Source organism: Amphiprion ocellaris, chromosome 17 (genome assembly GCF_022539595.1).
Source record: "Amphiprion ocellaris isolate individual 3 ecotype Okinawa chromosome 17, ASM2253959v1, whole genome shotgun sequence".
In the NCBI taxonomy this organism is placed as follows: domain Eukaryota; kingdom Metazoa; phylum Chordata; class Actinopteri; family Pomacentridae; genus Amphiprion; species Amphiprion ocellaris.
The window spans coordinates 31,442,423-31,460,181 of record NC_072782.1 but is presented as its reverse complement, the minus strand read 5'-3'; the positions used below and the strand labels follow the sequence as shown (position 1 = coordinate 31,460,181).

The 17,759-nt window shown below is 38.6% G+C and overlaps 1 protein-coding gene across 1 annotated transcript; it reads right to left on the bottom strand.

The window, feature by feature from the left end:
- Nucleotides 1-2,658: 2,658 nt before the first annotated feature.
- Nucleotides 2,659-3,809, bottom strand: LOC111581992 (type-1 angiotensin II receptor B-like). The gene has a single exon (XM_035957328.2). The coding sequence runs from the start codon at nt 3,772-3,774 to the stop codon at nt 2,881-2,883; it is 894 nt and encodes a 297-aa protein (XP_035813221.1). The 5' UTR covers nt 3,775-3,809; the 3' UTR covers nt 2,659-2,880.
- Between the last annotated feature and the right edge of the window lie 13,950 nt (nt 3,810-17,759).

The following is a 17,759-nucleotide window of genomic DNA, read 5'->3' as shown; positions in this document are numbered from 1 at the left end:
CAGTACACAAAAGACATGAACTTAAATGTTGACTGCATTATTTCTAAGTTGAAAAGTAGAGTTTTTCCTCTTATGAACGGCCAAAAACAAATAGAACTTTCTCAGTTTTGGATCCATCGGCTGCGTCTATGTCTACATCATGGATCCACGTGGAAAATATTGAACAGAGGAACTGAAGAATCTGATGAAGACTTCATAAAGATGGAAAAAGATCCAGGAAGATCAAATAAAAATCATTTAAACACAGTTGCAGCAGTAATCAGGAGGTATAGAGGGAGTCATAGTACCACTAATCAGGGCTGCAGTGGTCGTCCTCCTAGAATGATGCCACAGACGGTGAACTACTTTCACAATCTAGCTGTGAAAAACAGATAACAGCTGCTTTCAGATTCAGATTCAGAAAACTTTATTTGTCCCCAGGGGGCAATTAAAAAGGCACGTAGAGCAGGCAGTGCAACAATGACGTAATATTTAAGAAATAGGGATAAATATATATACAAATCTATAGCAAGTAATATAGGAAGAAAAATAAAAAAGAGAGAAATAAGACAAAAAACACAGCTTGGAAACATATTAGTGCAAATATGAATGAAGGCTTTGGCCTTGACACAGGGGTTATGGATGGAAAAAATGATTCTTTGGGTGAAATAAAAGGCTTTTTTTTTTTTTAATGTCACGTGATTCTTCTTCAGCACAAAATTGAAAAACGTGTTGTTAAAACAGAGCTATAAGGAAGATAAAAGAGAATGCAAAAATATCAATGCATCTGTTTATTTTAACATGACAAACGTGCGTTAGAGCACCGAAACTTTATTTAAACATGATATTAAAGAAATGCATTTAGGTCTGACACTGTCCCATAAGGAAGCATATCAGTTTTTGGCCAAATCAAAGTGAAATTAATGTTATTGTTTGAAATAAATACCAACAGACTGATCGGTTTTCTGATCTGCTTTATATTAGCTGCAGTGTAAAATGCAGCAAAGTAGGACCAAGCATAAAAACATCATCGGTTTTGTTTTTTATCGCATCAACAGATGATGAATGCATGTGGGTTTCCATGGCAACATGATTCATACGGTTTCTGCTGACGCTGCACGGCTTCATTCAGTGGAATTAGTGACAACAGGTTTACCAATAAAACCTACACTACTAGAAGGTCAACTTTAACGAGTATAGAGCAACTTTAACTAAAAATATTAACTTTAACCAACATGGAGCAACTTTAATAACTCATTTAGAGCAACTTTAACTAAAAATACTAACTTTAACCAACATGGAGCAACTTTAATAACTCATTTAGAGCAACTTTAACTAAAAATACTAACTTTAACCAACATGGAGCAACTTTAATAACTCATTTAGAGCAACTTTAACTAAAAATACTAACTTTAACCAACATGGAGCAACTTTAATAACTCATTTAGAGCAACTAAAAATACTAACTTTAACCAACATGGAGCAACTTTAATAACTCATTTAGAGCAACTTTAACTAAAAATACTAACTTTAACCAACATGGAGCAACTTCAACTCATTTAGAGCAACTTTAACTCATTTAGAGCAACTTTAACTCATTTAGAGCAACTTTTACTCATTCAGAGCAACTTCAACTCATTTAGAGCAACTTTAACTCATTTAGAGCAACTTTAACTCATTTAGAGCAACTTTTACTCATTCAGAGCAACTTTAACTCATTTAGAGCAACTTTTACTCATTCAGAGCAACTTTAACTCATTTAGAGCAACTTTTACTCATTCAGAGCAACTTTAACTCATTTAGAGCAACTCTGATTCATTTTAGAGCAATTTTAATTTAAGAGCAACTTTAACTCAACTTTAACTAATATGGAGCAACTTTAACTTCTTTAAAGCAATTTTAAATAATGTGGAGCAACTTAAACTCATTGTAGACCAACTTTCACTCATTTTAGAGCAACTTTCACTCATTTTTGAGCAACTTTAACTAATGTAGAGCAACTTTAATTCATGTATGTATGTGGGAGAAAAAGTGATTTATGGAGGTTATATTGTAACATAAAAGTCAGAAAATGAGTTTGTGAATTAATTTGGGATCTTTTTACTCTTTGCTTTGATATTTTTACTCTTTTCTCGATTCATTTTCTACAAACTCAGATGAACTGAGAGCAGATGTTGCTCAACCTCGGAATTCCTCAGAAAAGCTGCAGCTCAGCCTTAAAAGAAAGTTTCACATCCTGATTTCTGACGAGAAATTAAATCTTTTTCATAAACAGCTTCCCTCAGTTCCTCTTTTATGTTCCCTGAAACAATTCACCTTCTCCAAAATCTTTTTTTTAGTTTTGTTTGAAGAACCATGTTGAAACTCCAGAACTCTACTTGGGTCAGATTATCTACCAGTATTTTAGTTTTAGAGTTACAACCTATCAAATGTGCTCAATGAGTTGCCAACAAAAAAGTTAAAACTGTGATTTTACTGGATTTTCTAGATAATATTTAGTAAAATCACAGAAAAAAAAACTATCAATTTATGTGTTAATAGCAGAAAAAAGTATGTTTTCATGACTTCACTGTTCACATTTCAACTCACCCTTAGTCAGAGATTATTTGATCTCCTTGTCCAGTATTGCAGTATTGCATAAATTCTGAATCAGTGAAATGATGACAAAAAACAGTGGAAGACTTTCAGGCTTTTATCTTTAATAATTTCTGAGATATTGCTGTTCAAGCACAAGCTGAAATTATACAACAATTTATTGAAGTTTCTCCTTAGAAAGTATTTGATACGTCAAGCTTATATTTCACAAATGTAACTGAAAATATTTATACTTTCTTTTATGAGGAAATGAGGCCAAGCAGAGAGATTCAAGCAGAAACTGTTGATGGTTTGATCTCGGTGATGTCACTCTTTCAGCTCTTCAACCGTGGTGACGGCAGCTGAATGATCTGTCGTGGTTCTTTGGCGCATGTTGTAAGAAGCAAACGCATACAGGAGTGGATTCAGGCAGCTGTTCACAAATGTTACAGCGACGGTAATTCCAAAGGCTTTGTGGAAAAAGTCCCACAAATCCCTGATGTTGAGAGAAACGGCAGCGATGCCGAGTACATTCAGGGTGTGATACGGCACCCACAGGATAAAAGAGGTCACGATGATGCTGGTGACCAGTCGGTTTGTCTGCCGCTTCACCTTTCTGCTGATGTGGATGTAAGCAAACGCCATGACAAAAAGCAGAATGAATCCCACCACGGATTCGGTCAGCAGTGCAGCCACACTGTTAGCACTGGGGGAATAGAGACGCGTACATTCTGACCAGTTCTGATATACGAACAGCTGTTGAAACACGTATGAAGGGATGGACAGCAGCGCTGCAACCAGCCACACCACAACCAGCAGCCTCTTCCCTCCAAGATGTTGGCACTTCGTCGGGCTCACAACCATCAGGTAGCGCTGGACGCTCACCATCGTCACACTCAGCTGGCTGCCGTAAACGCTGCAGTATGACAGGAAGATGACCACCTTGCAGGCTTCCAGGCCGAAGGTCCAGCTGTACAGCAAACTGTAAATCCACAGCGGGAGGGTGAGCAGGCAGAGCAGGTCTGAAAAAGCCAGATTCAGCATCAAACTGTGGCTCATTCCGGACAGATGCTGCCATTTGTGTCTGAGAAGAACCACGGCGATGTTTCCAGGAACTCCCAGCACGAAGCAGATGGACAGCAGCACTGCAGGGACCACATCAGGTGGAAATCCAGGAGACGAGGAGGTCGATTCAACCACGGTGAAGTTGAGCTGCTCCATGCTGCAGGGTTGTTGGTAACGTTCTGCACTGAGGAAGGGATGTTGGTAACTATAAGTGGTGAGTGAGAGGGGAGGGGAGTGTTGCTTTGATTCAGTCAAAGAGGAACAGAAGACAAATGCTGACACTGACATATTTCATCGTTGCTGCTTGACACTGAGGCATGTATTTCTGTTTCATACACAGTATTAAATCTCTACGGACGGAGGACAAGGAAAAAAACTTGCTGCTGCTCAGAACTAAACTTCCTGATGACATTTCGTAGTTTAGTTTGCTAAAGACCACTAAAAGAAGCCTGATGGATGTTGGAGAACATTCTTTAGTCAAATGAAGATAATTCTGTTGGGTTCAGATGGAGTCCAGATGTTTGGTGTGAACCTGACCAGGACTACCACAGTGGATGATAGTCCTGACAGTGAAGAACAGAGGAAGGGGTGAGATGATACGGGGCTGCATGAGTGCAAAAAGTGTTGTGGAGATGATATTTATAGATGAATCTCTGAGAAAGAGGAATATTCCATCATGAGAACCATTGAAAGCACAAATCCACATAGTAGAACAAACTATGAGCTGGACAAGTACATATGTGGCCTGACTTGAATCCAATAAAACAGTTATTTGGATAAGAAACGTAGAGAAACTCAACCGCTAAAGCAAAGAACAACACTGATATCCTTCATGCTGAGGAAGGATTGGATTTGTCATAATAATATTTAAAGTTTGAAAGTAAAGATTTGCTTCACAGTAATGATTTCCTTCTTATTTGTGCTGTAATATCTGTAGCTTTTCTGTAACTGGAGCTAGTTTCTCTCTCGTTTGTGCTTCGTCTTTGGATGCTACATTTATTGACAGCCCGGTAGTGCCGACGCCAGCCAGTGTTTTACCCAGCAGGTAACATGTTGCTGCTTCAGACAGCAGGTGGTGAAGGCAGTGTCCTCCGACAGACGCTGATCAATAACTGTGCTGTCGGCAGCTGAATTTATGAGCTTCCATCTGTGCCACAAACAGGCCGAGTGAACGTCTCTCACGCTCTACTGTCCTTATCTGTTCAGCCTGACAAACAGCTTGTAGCTCTGTTTGTGCTGCCGCTGCGTCCCGAATGTCTTTCTTCCTGCTAACGCTACAGACAGAACAGCGTGGAAAATCCTGCTTTCTAATCACTTTCTAAACCTCGGATTGAACTTTTTTTCTCTCTGGTAAGTCTGTCTATCAGCACAAGGGACCCGATCTGCCACATCTGTCATTTTATATTGTTGTGTGATAAAAAAAATATCCATCGTGACCCTTTTAACAAGTTTCCAAGTCTACAAAGTTCATCCAGAGTCCTGCAATGATCCTGAAGAAGCTCCTAGAGTTAAACCATTCAGGAAGTATAAAAATAACCATTTTGATCTCATTGCAAGATGATGTCTTTTTCTTGAAATCAGGTTTTTAATCCTTCTTGAATGGTAAAAGGACCAGTTAACAGTCCTCTAGTGGCAGTTTTGCTTTATAGGTTGTTTGTTTTCTTAAAGTTGTTCCAGCTAGAAAGTTGTGCAAAGTTCTTATATTGTTTTAAGTGGATAGTTTTCTTTTTTCCCCAGAATGTTCTTCTTAAAGGCAGGATAAATTCCTCTAAAGACACTCGCCAACATCCTAAAAACGTCCTCAGAACATTGCAGGCAGAATGTTCCACCTTTATTAATATATCGCAGTACAGGAACATCTTTAAAAGAACATTTTGTCATCTTGAAAACCTTTCTCGAACCTTTTTACTTCATTATTAATGTGAAAACATCTTAAAGAAGAACGTTCTATAATGTGTTCCCTTGACAAACAGGCAAAATGTTCTAACTTTAATACATCCCATTAGAGGAATGTTCTAAAGCGTTCTGTCGTCTGAGGCTTCAGTAACATCTGGAAAACCCCTCTGAATGTTGGTTTGAGAATGTTCTACCTTTGCTGTCATGTAACACTGTAGGAACGTTCGAAAGGGTTTTCTAATCACCAATTATCCTTTCAACACCATTAGCTAACACAATGTAGCATTAGAACACAGGAGTGATGGTTGCTGGAAATGTTCCTCTGTACCTCTATGGAGATATTCCATTAAAAATCAGCTGTTTCCAGCTACAATAGTCATTTACCACATTAACAATGTCTACACTGGATTTATCATTCATTTAATGTTATCTTCATTGGAAAAAAACTGTTTCTCCTTCAAAAATAAGGAAATTTCTAAGTGACCCCAAACTTTTGAATGGTAACGTATATGAATTAAAGTTGCTCTACATTAGTTAAAGTTGGTATTATTACTTAAAGTTGCTCTAAATGAGTTAAAGTTACTCTAAATGAGTTAAAGTTGCTCCATATTAGGTAAAGTTGCTCTAAATCAGTTAAAGTTGCTCCATTTTAGTTGAAGTTGAAAAAAATGCTTTTCCTTCAAAAATAAGGACATTTCTAAGTGACCCCAAACTTTTGAACAGTAATGTAAGATTAAAACATTTTCTTTTAAAAAACATGATTAGAACTTACAGGTAACGTTAGCCAACGTTGGGGGAACATTCCCTGCTTGTCAGGCTAGCAAGTGTTTTTAATCTGTTCGTAAGTCAGCATTAAAAGTGTTTGGTTTGTCAAGTTTAACCTACAATAGTTTCTGGAACTTCCTGTTCCTGGTGCCACAGAGAAAATAATTTATGATGACTGGAAATAATTTCATAAAGTCTCTTGGGAAGAACTGGCAGCACAGAACTATATCTACAAAGAGAATGGATTTGGGAATCAAAAGAGAAGGGAAAACAGACAAACGGTAAAAACCCATGCAACAAGCGAGGAAAGACTTCAAAAAAACTACAGGAAGTAATTGATAAGGAATGTGTAAAGTAGGCTGTAGTAATCAAAACAACACAAAATGTCAGAAAAAACTATTTAGTTGACTATAGCTAGGTTTACAAAACTTATTTTTATGCACAACTTGAAGTACTGCATTAGAAACAGTCAATGGAAACTGCAAAATTAGAATAAAAAACTTGTCCAATTTGACATTTTCAGCATGTAGTTTACAACTCTGAGGTTGTAGTTGAGGTAAAAGGATAAATCTGTGAACTAAATGGCGGGTCTACACCCGGTGAGTCAGAATAACGATCATATGATGCGTGTTTTTAGTAGAAACCTTCCTGGTCCAATCGTCGCAGCTTCAACTCTACATTTCCTTGTACTTTCCACCTCTGTCCTCTGTGAAGATCTCCCTCAGCTGCCTCCTTCAGCCCAACACTTAATGAAACCCTGAAACTGTTCCCCTTTGAGTTCTGCTCTTGGGTCCGCGAACCTGAACGAATCCGATAATAAACTGGTTAGAGGAGCTCCAGCTTCTGATTGAACAGATAAATCCTTCGACGTTGCTGCAGAACGACTTGCATTTCAGTCCGGACAAAAAGCAGATTTTTACACCTCAAGTCTGTTTTCTTTTCCTGTTTAACTACAGATAGTCCGCCTGAATGCATCCTGTGTAGACTCGAGTTGGTGTAAGACTCAGAGCTAATATGAATCTGACTAAGTTCTTTGTATTTCTAATCCCTTGAAATGTCTCATGCTGTTATTTAAATGATCCTTCTAACAAATGCTGTTTGCATTGAAATCCTGCATCGTAGCAGCATGAAAACACTGTTTTACAAGGTTTTTACATTCAAAAATCATCTTCACGGGACACTTCCCATCACTTTGCACACCCGTTACTTCTGCAAATGTGTATTTTTTATTTCCAGCATCGTCATGTGATCAGTTTTATACTTTATTAATACGAAGCAGCATCAACAGACCACCCACCTACGCTATGTGGGAGTTAAAACAAACGCACCCTGTAGAGAAAAACTCAGAATGCAACAGTGGAGATAGAAACCAAAGAAAATACAGAAAGTGCAAGTCATTTAGGAATTAAAGAAGGAGATGCAGAAAGAAAAAAAGACAACTGAATTCAGAAACAGCCTCTGAGATGTAGAAAAACTAAAAACACAGTGTTAAAACTTGCTATAAAATGACTTAAAACTACATTAATGCATTATTTTCAGTAACAGTTGCAAACACAGGAGTGAAACTGTTGTATAATTTCGATCCCGATCAGAAGAAAAATACAAAAAGCGGTTTGATTTGTTGATGAAAACGTCTATAATTCCACATAAATCAGTAAACATTCACTGTTTTGTCTGATTTTTGAGATGCTGGAGTTGCAGGTTTATCTTTCCATCATCAGAGTCAAAGGTATTCATCCTGAAAATAGTTCCAGACAAATGAACCGTTTCCTCCAGTTTGATAAAAGCCACAGCACCCAGTTATTTGGGGGGAAAATACTAAATATGATTAAACTGTATATATTTGAGAAGTTTTTGAATATTCTTCAGAAGTGGGCTTGGGGTTCCGTGTCATTTATTGGCATTAATAAGGAAAATACAAGCATAAAATCACTAAAGCTCTGCAGCAAAACCATGAATCCTGTTATTCATGTGGACGTTATGTTGAAATGCGCCATCCACAGCCTGTATATGAGGGGTGGACGTACCTACTGGGTTGTGGACCACTGTTTTGAAGCTCCTTGGCCGCCATTTTGGACTTTTATGGAGCCAAAAGTTAGTATATTTGAAAAGGAAGGTAGATTAGACTAGATGTGGCAATTGAGCCATCCAAAACACCAAACTTCCCAAACTTCAAGGCCTTATTTCAATTTAATTCTGACAATATTTTAAGATGGACGATCAAAACACCCAGTCGAATTTACCTACAAAAAATAATAATGATGGCTTGTGGTAAAAATTTATCGGCTTAGCTTTTCATGCAACTCAAGCTCCACTAGAATATGTTCCAAAACAACTAAAATCTACTCCAAAATATGCATTTTTTGTTGAAATAAACTAATTTGTGACCTATCAGGTGGTAGGAAAGGAGGCCAGTTTAAGAGATGGACAGAGTCCGAGTATAACAGTTGGAGGGCTGGTTGGTAGCATGAACCAGGAACCAATTCACTCAAGACTAGAGTCCATAATGGCATCAGAATTAAGCTTTGTTTTCTCTTGTTTACTTTCACTTGTCACTTCCTTTCTGGTTTGGTTTAGGCACCAAAACTACACATTAAAAGCTTGGTTAAGTTTAGACACCAACATTGCTCAGTTACAGTTCCAAAAAACATCACGGTTTGGGTTAAAATACGACTCTTTCAATACACAGTTGAAGCTTCTCCTCTGTTTTCTGGGTTACCATGGTGATAAGTCCATCTAATATATAATTGGTTGGCTGAAAAGGAGCAACAATAAAATAAAAGACACAAACCAGCAAAGTGTAAGAGAGAATGCACGTTAGTTGTATAAAACGTAATTTTGTCGAGAGCGGGATGCTAAGGATTTTTCCAAAAGAGGATGGAAAACTGATAAAGGGTAGAAGTGAATGTGTATCTGCTGGAACCACCACCTTGCAGGGCTCAGTGCTACTGAATCGTAAGGTTCTTCCACATCTTGACATCCATCTTGTTTATACAGTCTATGGTTCCACCCACCTAAACGCTGCTCTTGGTCCAGCACAACAATATTGGTCTGCTCGTACTGTTTTGGCTGAGTAGTGTAAATTGCAGTGCTGGTAGTTGCTTTTTGTTTCCTTCTCATTTTGCTTTTTCCCTCCAGTGTCGCTGCCTTTGTCCTTGTATTTGCTGCCTTCTCTCTGTTTGCTTCTGCTTGACGTCACTGCTGTTGTATCACTGCTTAAACAGAGCAAACACCCCTGAAACTGTCCGACTGTCTGAGCTTTATTGCTCAGCTGTGGACGTGTCGAGTTTCTAAGTACCAACAGTGTGCTGGAGGGGAAATTGTGGGGGATTTAGGGTCACTGCTGAGCACTTTAACCAAATGAGCTTTCCTGTGTGAGGGCTTTAGTGTGTGAACGGGCTTCATAATGAGCTGCTGGGAGCTTCGGTCCTGAAAATCACAGAGCAAACAGTCATCATGGAGGGGAGTCCTCCAGTTAAACTCAGCACTGATACAGATTACAGCAGATAATGTGCAGAACAGCAGTATCTCTCTCTCTGAGAATCCAGATATCACCGCTGCCCCCTACTGACCACCGCTAACACTGCTGCATCCTGATGATCAACTCTGACTGCAACTGAATCTTTACCTCCAGAAATGACTTCAAGGGATCAATTTAGAGGATTTTATGAGCTCAAATTAGAGTCAGTAAGATTTCAAGTTTGCAAAACTACGTTCACAAATAATTCTGACATTTGTAGTCGCAGATCAACTTTGGAAAACCTATAATATCCTGTAATTCAAGTATTTGTATGCGTTGAACATATGATCGTGTGAGTACAATCTGTAAATACATAATGATGCACAAAAACATTATGACAAAATGAAAACTTTGAGAAAAAGTTCCCAAGTTGCAAAGTTACAAACTCTGACTATTTTTACACCCAAATCTGATTGGACACTGACAATCTAATTCCAAAAGTAGAGTCAAACTGTCCAATCAGATGGCAGATTGTTATGTTGCCTTCATCTTCCAGCAGGTTTTCTAGAAGTGCAGACAGGGTTGGAAACAGAATAAACTGGCAAAAGAAAGTTGAAGACAGAAATATTTAAAAACCAGATACGTGTGAAAATAATGAGGTGATCAAAAGAGGAGGGAAAACAGACAAAGGGCAGGAGTAAAAATGCAAGCAACACACAAGAAAAGGCGAGTTCAAGATAAACCGAAAAAGATACAACAGTGCAAACATGAAAACACGAGGGCTGGCAGGAAGGTAAACGGAGAGATAAATGTGATTCAAAACCTAAGAAAAGAGAATCCAATGAGTAACACAAAGAAAAGCAGGCAGGCAACAGGAAGGTAAGCATACAGACAGCAAACGGGTGGAAAACATGGAGGTATTTCAGGGTTGAAAACAACAAACTGGCAAAAGAAAGGGGAAGATGTAGAAATACATAAAAACAAGACAAGACACATGAAAACAATGAGGTGATCAAAAGAGAAGGGAAAACAGCCAAAGGAAGGTAGTAAAAACACAAGCAACACATCAATGAAAGTAGGTGATACTGAATAAGTCCAGTAGTGATATTTTCTGAACCACATGTCACAATAGTACAAAATTCAACATATAGAAATATTTGATCACAAAAGTAGAAAAGAAAGTTATTATTTGTTGAGCTTTCATAACTGATTGAGCAGGTTTGACAACTTACAACACAAAAATTTAAGTTAGATAGTCTGATCCAAATAGAGTTCCGGAGTTCAAAATAGGCAAATGATTTAAGATTTTTGGACACTATTTTGTATTCTGGACCAGCAGAGTGAAGTGTTACTATAAGTATTATATGAAAAAAAAACACACAGAAAGGAATATTAGCACAGAAACTAATAGATCTGTTAATATAAACTTTTACATATGCCAGTTTCAGGCCAACCCAAAATGGTCGAACAGAAGACTCCTGATGATTTGAGATGGAAAAAACCCTAAATGATGAAGCTCCATCTCATTCTTAAGACCTTTGTATACCATGTTGACCTAACGAAGCACAAAAACTGCAGGTTTTGTTGTGATTTTTAGAGTTTCCAGAAGCAGAATTGGAGGCAGAACCTTCAGTGATCAGCTCCTGTGATGTGAAATCACTTCAGGAGACAGACATGGTCTAGTTTAAAGATTTCAGACTTTCCTTTTTGACAAATCTCAGTTTGAGCTCCTCTCTTTCACCCTCCATGCCTTCATATGCCACTAGCATATGTCATTATCTTCTGGTTTTCTCTCTCAGGTAGTTTCTTTTTCTTCTGTCCTCTTTCTTCCATAATTGCTAATTATTTCTACAGCTTGTATCTTTTCTCTCTCTGCAGCTAATCAAACCTGGTTCTCTGCAGGTTTCTTCCAGTCAAAAGAGCTTTTTTCCTCCCTGCTGTCAACAAGTGCTGCTCAGAAGGACTTTTTCTGTAACATAATACCGAGAGGTCTTGGCATCGCTGTGTGAAGAGGCTACTCATGTTGCGAGTCGGCGTTATGTAAGAAAAAATGGATTTAATTGTATGAAAGCGTGCCGGTTGTAAGCGCTGAAGAGCCTGACCTTGTCAAGGATAGTTGTGAAGATTTCTGCTTTCATGATCACTTTTCTGTCCTCACATTTATTTACTACACACTGAATTGACTCTCAGGCAGGAGAGAGATCTTTGTTGCAGGTGGGATTTTTTTCTCATACTGTGGCACCGAGCAGGAAGTCTTTACTCACTTTAAGGCTCACATCTCTGAAGTAATCTGTGATTAAATATATGTACTAAAATGTTGAGATGAGGATGATTGTAGTGAATGTTTAAACATTGGAACATTTCAGTGACTATGCTCAAAGATCCAGTCATGTCTGAGTAAGAACAGAAACACTTGTGAATAATAATGCTGTAAAGTGAAGGTCGGACATCCAACAACCTAAATTTACAGTCTTAGGAGCAAAAGCACCATACAGATACCTCTATAATGGTAAAGTGCAGAGACTTTGATGACACATTTTATCATCTTAAAGACCCCTTTCACTTAAAATTAAGGTTTTTTTCTTTAACAGGAGACTCAGAAATAAGACCCAAGTGAAGACATAAATGGCAGGCAGGTTGTGGCAAAAACTAAACGCAAAGTAGCCTTAGAATCTAGGGAAAATACAAAGTCCATAATATTAAAACTAATTCAAGTATCGAAAAAAGTCAAACCATGCAACAACCAAAAAGGACACGAGGAAGCAAAAAACTAAACATACAAATCAGAAAGAGATGAAGTAAATCAGATGCATAAACTTGTGGTAAAAACAGGATAAACTGACAAAGGAAGAAGCAGGTCTATATACACAGAGAACTGACCGAGGTGACGAGACACAGGTGAAACTAATTCAGGTCAAAAAAAAAGGAGGGAAAAACAGGCAAAGACAGGAAGTAAAAACGCAAATGATACTCAAGGAAAGAGTTTTTCAAAATAGAGCAGGAAGTAAATGTGACTAAAATGGAACCAAGACCATGATTTTACACCTTTTTAAAGGTGAATATGGTGGTGTTATAAGTTGGAAGACACATTATGAGTGAAATAAACCCCACTGCTGAGCATTTCGACGTTGAAAATGACTATGTAGATCCACCCATTCAAGAAAAAAATGTAAATTTCTAGAGAAATATGTAGATTTGATACAGAGGGGACTTTTTAAGGGTTGAATCAACTCCCAGAGAGTGGTTTTAAATAACTAATACAACTTTTAAACCTGGAGATTCCTGCTTCACCAGCTGTGTGTCCTCCCCATTTTATACATGAAAGTCAAATGTTTTACTGACTCATCCATCCACCCCATCTGGTTCTATCAGATTAGCTTTAAAGAACAGTCATGTTTTAGGTTAAAGGGCATTTGTACTTGATAAATGCAGCCGGAGACAGAAAACAAGCAAAAAAGCAAAACAAATAAAAAGTGAAGAAAATCCAGTGTTTTACTGACCTGTCCATCCACCCCATCTGGTTCTATCAGATTAGCTTTAAAGAAAGGTCAAGGTTTGGGTTAATTGATTTTTTTTTTTTTTTTTTTTAAACTTTGTTTATGTCAAAAAACATTGACAAAAGACAGACTTCCAGGCTGAACTTTTTACTATTCAGAGGATATTTGGAGATTGTTTGGTCCACGATAACAAAAATAGAAAAAAGCAAAATCCAAAAGATGTTTTCCAGATGTTCACGAGGTCTTAGAAGACAGAATAAACATTCCTATAATGTGATGAATTCACAAAGGTTGAACATTTTGCCCACAATAGCCTGAGGATTTTTTGGGGATGTTGTCAAGGTAAGACATTGTCAAACTTTCTTCGAGAAAACATTCCCACAATGTTGCATAACAAACCAAGGACAATCTTCTGAAGGCAACAAATATTTAAGAACATTTTTAGAATTGCTCCTGCCTTTAAGGAGGACATTCTGGGAAGTAAAAGAAGACTTCCTGCTGAGGACATTGCTGAAACTTTTCCAGAACATTTCAACATTGTAGCATTAGCATAACGTCAAGAAAACCTACAACCCATAACGCAACATTCTCACCGGAGGGCTGTTAGACTGGTCGTTTCGTCATTCAAAAAGATATATCACCTTACTTTGAGATATGCTGGGTTTGACCTTCTAATGCACTGAATCGTAAGACTCTAGCGGCTTCTTTGGGATCCTTTCAAGACTTTAAATGCAGTTTGTAGACTTGGACAAGATGTTAAACAGTCATTTTTGTCACAAAACTGCATAAAATGAAAGGTGTGGCTTTGTGGCGTTGGTGCAGAACTTTCTCAGAATGTTTTTACTAAATAATTCTGACTTGCTAGATCGTTTTTTCTGCTGTATTTTATATTATGGCGGTATGTGTGTTGGAATGCACCTTCTGTTTGTTTGTTTGTTCGTGGGCGGGTTCCTCATCGCCTCCTCTCAGCCTCCTGATTGCATCTCATCATCTCATCATCACTGCAGCACTTAAACCCTGCATGTTCCTGCTCTCTGGCCTTCCCGTTTCACACTCTGATCCGACGAATGCTTTTCGACTCTCAGATTAACCCCGTTCTCCGGGTACCTCCGGTCCACGGCTCCTTCTGCCTGCCAGCTCATCTACCTCCAGTAAATCTCCAGAGCTTCCCTCCATCCTCAGCTGCTCTGCCAGCAATCAGCTTCCCCGTCACTCTCACAGCAGCCACATTCACTCCTCGACCTTCCTCTGATTCCTGCACCTCCACTCACCTCCAATCCCCAAACACTCTACAGTAAACCTCACTCAGATTCTTCCCATTCACTGCAATAAACCATCCCACACAATTACCTTCCTATGCAAGGAAACTGCAGCTACATTTGAGGGAAAACAGGATCACAGATTACTTTCTAATCAGTGTATCTTTTCTATATATTTTACAGCTTCACTTTTGCTCCCTTTAAGCCAACCAGTCACATATTAGATGGGGTCCGACTTGTTCAAAGTTGATCTTTTAATGAACAATTTTGCCATTTTTGTTAATTTCACCTCATCAAAAATGTGTTATTTGTTTTTTTCAAACACTGAACATCATCACAAACACACCATCCCCAAAGTGAAGCATGGTGGTGGCAGCATCATCATGCAAAGCATCTCCCCATCCTGATGTTGCCACCACCATGCTTCACTGTGGGGATGGTGTGTGTCAAGTGTCTTTTCAACGCTATAGCTTCCCACACTTGAAAAGGAAGGACTGGACTTGTGACAGGATTTCACTCGTATCTCTTCTTTATTTTAATTTAAGCAGTGAAGAAGGAGGAAGGTGAAAAACCTTTAAAACACAAAAATAAAACAAATATATATATATATATATATATATATATATATATATATATGCTTTCCCCACCTTAGTAAAGTAAGTATATTCTGCATAAACATAATTGTTAATTAAACCCATAATACTCAATCAGGTTTGAAATAAACATAAATTTAATCCTACATCTTAGAACATTGTTTTAAATTAACTCATTTTTACCCGAATTATTTTATACGGGTTTTACAAGCATTAAACAGATTTTACATTGGCATTTTTAAGTTTTAACAATTTTTTAGCTCTTTGCATTTACCCATGAATTAAAAATAAAGCAAAACTCATTGAACTAATGCCATTCATGAACTATTTTCTAAACAAAGGTTTTAGCAAACAATGGACTACTTTTCATCTAATTATGTAGATAAATATTTTAAGCCAAATAAACAGTAGGTATCCAAAATAACACAAATTGCACCTTAGCAGAACTTTTACCCACACAGATAATATTAACTAACAAACCAGGCAGTACAATTCAAACGTGTCCTCAATAACACAGAGTCCAGTGATAGACCTGAGCTTACCGTCAGTCTCTGCTGGTTTCAGTCCTTTTCCCAGGCGTTTTTACTCCCTGTTTCCTGCTGCTGTTGCTCTGTTCACCAACCAGAATGCCCGGTTCGCCATTGATACTGCTTGAGTTCCTGGTTCCTGCTGCTGATTGCCTCAATTGCTCTCACCTGCTGAGGCGCGGTACGAAGCGGCGCGCACTGCGCGCGCCCGCCGACACGTTTGCTGTGCAGTCGGCTGCCATCAGGTGTAGCGCGCACAGCCACACCTCCAGGCAGATCACCGCAACAGTGTGTTAGTGATGTTCAGTGTTTGGTGTCCATCAATCACATCATCTAGTCTGATGGTCATAAAGCTCCATCCTGGTCTCCTCAGACCAAAGAACCTTCTTCCAGGTGTCTTCAGAGTCTCCACATGTCTTCTGGTGAACTCTAGTCCAGATTTAATTGGAGCTTTTTCCATCAGAGTCTTTCTCTTTGTCTCCATAAAGCTTTGACTGGTGAAGAACAGACAACAGTTGTTGGATGAACAGTCTCTAACATCTCAGCTGCTGAAGCTGGAACTCCTTTAGAGGAGTCATAGGAGTCTTGGTGGCCTCCCTCTCTAGTCTCTCAGTTTTTGAGGACGTCCTGCTTTAGTCAGATTTATTCATGTTTCATCTTCCTTCCATTTCTTAATGATGGATTTAACTGGACTCCAGGAGATCTTCAGGAACTTGGAAATGTTCTTGTATTGTCCTGACTGATGCTTTTCAACAACCTTTTCTCAGAGTTTCTTGGTTCTTTAGTCTTCATGGTGTAGTTCTATCCAGGAGAACTGATCCACCAGAGACTGGACCTTCAGATCCAGGAATCTTTATCCTACAATCACTGACCTCAGATCATCCATTAATGATTGCTGACTTCTAGAACCAACTGGCTGCAGCTGAGCTGAATCTGTTGACATGAAGGAGTCTTAGTTTTTTTTGTAAATTCTTGTCAATACAATGACAACACTTCCAAGCAGGATGAATACTGAACTCTAAATCAGTATTCTTGTTTGTTATTCAGTGTGTTAACAGAATCCTGCTCTGTGGAACAAAATAAAACTTATCTTGACTGAACTTCTTGACAATATTTCCACTCCTACTCACACATTACTATTTTCTACAGATCCACTGGGTGAAAATGGATGTGGTCCACCGTTTTATCTACCTGTTGCCATGGTGAAGTGTTTTCACAGTTTCTATTGTCAGGGTTTGTTGACTCAAAGTTGAGGCAGAGAGTTTGTTAAACCGGAACAGGCCTGGGGTCTCACCGGCAGCAGGACAAAAACATCATCACCCCGTCACCTCTGTTATCATTATTCCTTCTCATCTCACAACGTTTCTGTCTGTTGCTGCTCTCGCTGTGACTCAGGTTGTTGTCTGGGTTTATATTTAGCAGGTCGCGTCCAGTCACATCGAGTCACCGAGTCCTTTAGACCTGCAGGTTGCTCAGAGACGAACACATCAGTTCCTTCCAGTGACACCAAACCCCAGCAGCTTCAAGGACACATCGGAGGCCATCAGCTGATCCGTTCGCTGATGAATCTGGACCAACTTTTACTTTGTGACGACACATGTTCAGGTCTAAAAAGCCATGTTCTCCCAGTATTCCTAAGACCTTCCTGCAATGATGTCAGGAATGTTTCTCAGTCTTCAAGTTCCTCACTAAAGACTCACTGGGGTTAAGGAAAGTCCATCCAGTCAGCATCCCAGCTGGCAGGGAACGTTCTCTCAACATTAAATAACATTACCTACAAGTTCTAATCATGTTTTTTAAAGATGTGTTTAACCAAATGTCCAAAAAACGTTTGTTAATATAATGTTTTAACGTCAACATTTAGAGGAAGAAAGAACGTTCTCAAACCAACATTCTAAAAATATTTTCCAGATGTTCTTGAGGCATCAGATTAATTTTAGAAAATGTTCCTGTAATGTGTTAAATAAACAAAAGTGGAACATTCTTGGGGATGTTGTTGAGGGAACGCATTAGAGAACGTTCTTCTATAAAACATTCTCACAATGTTCCATGATAACAAAGGAAGATCATTCTCAGTGCAGCATTTTGTTGTGAGAATGTTAGAGCGTATATTACACACAACATTTTTCAGTTATTCTACCTTT